The sequence below is a fragment of the Eurosta solidaginis genome, chromosome 2 (assembly GCF_040869045.1).
Source record: "Eurosta solidaginis isolate ZX-2024a chromosome 2, ASM4086904v1, whole genome shotgun sequence".
NCBI classification, from domain to species: Eukaryota; Metazoa; Arthropoda; class Insecta; order Diptera; family Tephritidae; genus Eurosta; species Eurosta solidaginis.
In genome coordinates this window covers 25,949,479-25,955,478 of record NC_090320.1, presented here as the reverse complement: position 1 = coordinate 25,955,478, position 6,000 = coordinate 25,949,479, and the positions used below count along the sequence as shown (strand labels likewise).

General features: G+C 37.9%; 1 protein-coding gene across 2 annotated transcripts in view; it reads right to left on the bottom strand.

The window, feature by feature from the left end:
• Window positions 1-253: 253 nt before the first annotated feature.
• mmy (UDP-N-acetylglucosamine pyrophosphorylase mmy) overlaps window positions 254-6,000 on the bottom strand; it is a 47,382-nt gene continuing 41,635 nt past the window's right edge. Inside the window, exons 3-4 of one of the 2 annotated variants that reach the window (XR_010949366.1) lie at window positions 1,099-2,370; window positions 254-823 (exon numbers count right to left, since the gene is read on the bottom strand). Coding sequence is in view for 1 of the 2 variants with exons in the window: in XM_067764701.1 (XP_067620802.1) it covers window positions 1,256-2,370 (1,115 nt within the window). In the remaining variant the exon portion in view is untranslated. Of the gene's footprint in view, window positions 2,371-6,000 lie in introns of both variants that reach the window. The other variant, XM_067764701.1, reaches the window with a different exon arrangement.

Sequence of the window (6,000 nt, the reverse complement as noted above, 5' to 3'; positions counted from 1 at the left end):
ATCGGAACTACGAAAAATAGGAAAAATGCGTTAATTCATTACCTAATACCGATGAAGTGACGAAACTTGATATGTTGATTGATTTTATGAAGAAAAATAGAAATTTAAACCTCTGAAAATGGGCGTGGCATCGGCTTAATTTATAAGAATCAAGTTTTATAGTTTTGCAAGCCGTTGATCAATACCAATTATTAGAAGAGAATCGGGTACTAAATAAAAATTAATTAAATTTCAAGTAGTTAATAATTAAAAATTTTTGAAGTTTTTTGTTTGAATATATCGTTTATTTTAGTTTTATATACATGAATATATATTTAAGTAAATATAGATTGCACTCAATTTTTTTTAGGCATACATAATAAAATGTATAGTAAGTAATACAATATTCATATGTATATTACATATTAACATAACCTCAAAACGTATACAACAAAAAAACACAAATATTTATTCGAATAATAAAAACAATTTTATATTAAAGTATTAGAGCTTTGCCGCTTTGTGAAACGTATATAATTTTTCAAGAAGCACAATATTGGTAATTTTTTTTTAAGGAAAAATCTATAATACAAGCGATTACTTAATTCAAGTGCATCTGTAAATAAAAGAAGAATGTACATAGTTCATAAGCAATATTATATTCAGCAAATTCGCTTAATTTCATTAAATATATATTTTCTTAAATATTAAAATAAACTCTCAGCATGTGTGTGTGTGTGTAGAAGAGCACGTTAAACAATTAATTTTGTTCTACATTATTTATAATAAGTAGTATGTATATTAGGGTGGGTCAAATTTATTGTTAAAAAGGCACATCCAGTTTCTGAATCTATGCGTCATACTGAGTAATATTGTCCATGGGATCATAGGCCTGAAATTAATTTCGAGCCTCCCTAATTTTGTTAGAAAATGTTATATACCAATCCGAATCCGAATTTGACATTTATTTTCAAGTATTTGATATGTGAGAGCCGCTATTCGGATTGGGATATAAAATTTTCTAACAAAATTAGGGAGGCTCGAAATTCATTTCAGACCTATGGTCCCATAGACAATATTACTCAGTATGACCCATAGATTCAGAAACTGGATATGCACCTGAAGTTTTTTCCCCCTTTTTCCCCATGCAATTTGACCCGCCCTAATGTATATGTAACATAACTTTAAGCAATTATCATCAGTCAACAACATTAGCGTGCATTATCGAGTTTTCCGCACAAAAACAAAAAGCGAAGAAGAAAAAACAAAAAAAAAATCACAGGTGTCCAGGGTAGGGATCCCGATTGCTGCGCAAATATACGGGACTCGTAAACGATTTGCCTGCCACCAATGGTGCCAAATTTTCACCAGCATAACTGATTAATGGCGATATTTCACATTCATCACCATGCACCAGACCGCCTGCTGATTCAATGTAACGCTTATGTAAACGTGCCAAATCGGCACGTGCTGTCGCTGGACAATCCTTACCAGCACTATCAGCGTTCTTCAATGCACTAAATTCAGCATAACGTGGCACTTCCATTGCAACAAATTTCTGCGCAAATTCAAATACATCAAAAACGAATTTTTCTATCTTAATACCATTTGGTTTTTCTGGCATTATACGTTTGCCCGAATTGTCTACGAATGGTATCTTCTTTTTGGCAACATGCAATTTCAATTCTTTTTCATATGTTTCGCCGATTTTTTGTAAAAATGCTGCAGTGAAAAAATGATTGCATATATTGCCAGCACTGAATGTTAGTCGATTGTCGGGATTACGCATTTCAGCAGTTTTTGTTGATATTTCGCTATATTCTACAACTTGATATTTACCATCCACAATGGCTACGACACCGACGGCCTCATTTGCATGTGATTTCTCTACAACTTTGGCCGCACAATCGGCATTCTCTTGTACGCAATAACCAATGAACACGGGATCGGCGACCTTGATCAATATATTATCGACACTGTGCGCATGCAAATATAAGATGCCACGTTTTTTAATATCATCTAAAATGCCTTGTTGTTTGAGTGCTCTATAAAGTCCACCATTACCATCGGGTGCACGTGCTACACGATATTTTTCGTCCAATATAATACGTCCATCATAATCGAAGCAAGGTAATGAGCCTTGTTCGAATAGTATGATATTTTCTCTTTTCAAACCAAAATAATTATTAGCCATGAAATACTCATATGTGGGTTGTATTGTGTGTTCGGAAGTCATAATATACCAAGTGATTGTACCACGACGTCCAGTGGCAGCATAGGCTAATTCTTCAAGTTTTTGTATGCGTTCAGCTTGTAAACGAAAAAGTGACTTTTTCGATTGTAGACCCACGTCGTACATACCCTTTGGGTATGCGAAACCTAAGCGTGTACCTGTGAAAGGTAAACGTGAAAATGGATTAGTATTTTGTAAAGAATCAGCGAATTTGAAATCGGTTATGATGAACCTTAAATTTATGATACGTGCGCATCTTGCGCAACCAATATAAAAGTCTCTTTTACAAATATCAACAGAAATCAGCTGTTCTATCAATCAATTAAAACTCACAGCTTGCGCTGTCATCTAGCGTATGGTAGCAACTGCCGGTAATGCAGTCCAAATATTCACAATAGTGCCATAGTACAAATAGACTTCTTTGTGCGCTCACAATCGTTTATTTTTAACAAATTATTTTAATAAAATATAGCTAAACAAAAGCACGATGACCAAAATTGCACAAAGCTCGCTAATAGCCCGAATCTCAATCTTTAAAACCAAAACTTTATTTATAGATTTGGATTCTAAATAAGAGCGAAAAAGGGACTCGTACATAAAAACGGCAATTAGAAATAATATATATGATATTAGCAGACCCAGCGGATGTTAGCCTGCCCGAACTAATTTATAAATATGCATTTATTCACACTCCGTCCCCTCTCTCCGTAATTCCTATCTTATTCGAATTCCGACTTGTATTCTATTTATAATCCCACCCGCAGCCTTGTCTCTTTCACTATTCCATTTTTATTCATATCCCTATCCCCATTTCTTTCCCAAACAAGATCGGTACCCTTTTTTCTATTCCATCCCTATACTTATCACTGCTCCTAGCTCTATATATATTGTGATGAATATTAGCATCACTAAGCTGCTACTAAATGCATGCACAACAACAATCAAGCAGGCACTCTTATGTAAAAGGCAACGAAGAGATAGCTCACACACAGATGTAATCAGCCGAAGTTGTTACTCACACATACACACACATATATGTAGTTGTAGAAGGCGAAACGTCTAGACTTTAGTAGAAATATGCGAATGAAGCAACGAAGAGTATAAAAGCAGCGCAAGCTCAGTAATCAGTATTCAGTTTGATATAAGTAAGTGCCACACTGTGACGTATGGTAAAATGCTGAGGCCACTTCATACCTCCTATCATATTGCAGAAACCTTTCTTCGAACGAATCTTGAAGTTAAAGACTTGGGGGTATACTTAGACTCAAAGTTTAATTTTAACACTCACGTCAGCTTCACAATTTCTAAGGCGCTTTCAATGCTTGCTTTTGTCAGACGCCATTCCGCAAACTTCTCTGACCCCTACACACTCAAAGTTTTATATACGTCCTTTGTGCGGTCCAAACTTGAGTATGCGGCTTTCATTTGGCGGCCCTACCACACAGTTCACATCAACCGCCTGGAGCGGGTTCAAAAAATCTTTATGCGCTTCGCGCTTATTTCATTACGTTTCTCTGAACCGATCCCGTCTTATGAGTCTCGATGCCAACTAATATCCTTATTATCCCTTAACAATCGCAGAATTCTTTTGGCCTCGTTGTTCATTTTCGATCTTTTCACGGGCAAAATTGACTGCGCGGTGCTTCTTGAAAGACTATGCTTAAATACTCCCTGTAGAAACCTCCGCCACTTTGAAATCTTTTTCATAGGGCTGAGTAGAACTGTTTATAACTCAAAAGCGCCTATTAACAGAGCCCTATCAGAAATTAATTGCTTCTCTAGTGTTTTGGATATTGATTTCTCCGACTCAAAATACGCTTTTCAACTTAAACTAAAAAATTACTTAATCTGTAATAATATAAATTCTTCTTGTTAATGTTCTCCATTGCTTAATATAAGCTGGTCTCTGTAATTTAGTCATAAGTGTCTGTACTAAACATTTGTTACTAGACTAAATAAATAAATAAATATTCAATTAGTTGTGGAGTAAGAGTTATTGTGAAGTACTCTCAAAGTAGTCTAATAAAGACCATTTTGCATTACTGAATATTGGAGTTATTTATTCGAAAATTTAGCGATTCGGACGTTAGCAGACAGTTTCAAATAAGCGGAATTTCCCAAAATTCGTTACAATATGCTCCCTGAATGACGAAGGCGGCCGCCGTTGAGTGGTGGTAGCGAGCTCCGTCTACCACACCGAATATCCTGGGTGCACGCCCGGGCAAAGCAACATCAAAAATTTAAGAAACAAATTTTTTTAATTAGAAAAAATTTTTTCTAAACCAGGTCGCCCTTCGGCAGAGATTTGGCAAGCACTCCGAGTGTATTTCTGCACTGAAAAGCTTCACAGTTAAAACTCATCTGCCTTGCAGATGTCATGTGTAAAACATGTAGGTCCCGTCCCGTCAATTTGTAAAAAAATTAAAAGGAGCACGACGCAAATTGGAGGAGAGGCTCGGCCTTAAATCTCTTCGGAGGTTGTCGCGCCTTACATTTATTTATTTAAATGACGACAGGAGGCTCCGAGGGAGTCCCTGAAATTAGTCCCTAATGACTCCGAGAAGATCCCGAGGGAGTACCCACAGTTATCTCAGAACGGGTGCCAAACGGGCCGCAGAGATCTCCAAATGACCCCAATAGGATCCCGATGGAGTCTCCAAAATAGTCCCGGAATGATCCTGGGAGGACCCCGAAAGAATCCCCGAAATTACCCTCTAGCGTCCAGGAAGCGATCCCCAAATAATCCCGAGATATCCCCACAATTATACCGGAATGAACCCCAAACGACCGCGAAGTGATCTCCAAATGATCCCAGGAGGATCCCTACGGAGTCCCCAAAATCCCGAAATAACCCACAAATGACCCTGGGAGGACTCCCAAGGAGTCCCGAGCTAAACCCGACATAACCCCCAACGACCCCGAAGTGATCCCCAAATGATCCAAGATAGTCAAATATTAAACACCAGAGGGCCCACATACTATGAAAATCACATGCGGATCAGCACAGGAATCAATTCTTGGTCCCGACCTGTGGGACGCCAGTTACGATGAAATTTTCAATATTGAAATGCTTGATGATTCATTCTTAGTTGGATACGCAGACAACAATGCTGCAGTCATTACTACCCGAAACACAGAAAAACACGCATAGAAGTCAATATAGTCATGATACGCACAAAGAAGTGGCTACACTCGCGTGGACTCCAGTTGGCAGCAGAAAAACAGAGTTGATACTCCTGACAAAAAAGCATATACCGCTAGAAGTTAGCTTTGAAACCATCCGCGTAAGTATAAAATCAAAGAAAGCAGTCAACAATTTAGGAGCAAGGTGACACGCCCGACTAAGAAGACATCTAAACAGGTATCATTGCTAAGTAGGCTGATGGCAAACATCGTAGGACCAACGGAAAGAAAAAGTCAAAAGGCTCCGAACTTAATCGTAAGAATAATCGCTTTTAACAGCTATACAGCGAGCAGCAACTCTGAGAGTAGTCTACGTTTATCGCACTGTATCAGAACCAGCCGCATAAATGATTAGCAAAACAACCCCCACCGACCTATTAGCGCTGGAAAGAAAAAGGTTATGGAAAGACAGAAGATCCGTCTGCATGAATGTCGGTAGAAAAGAGAGCTGGGAAAAAACGTTAAGGTTGTGGTAAGAACGGTAGGAATATATACATATACCGAGGCAGATGGATACCGAAATTAATAACAGATGCTGCAGCACAGAACATCAGAAACTTTGGTGTGGTAAATTACTACGTCACACAAATTCTCTCTGGGCACCA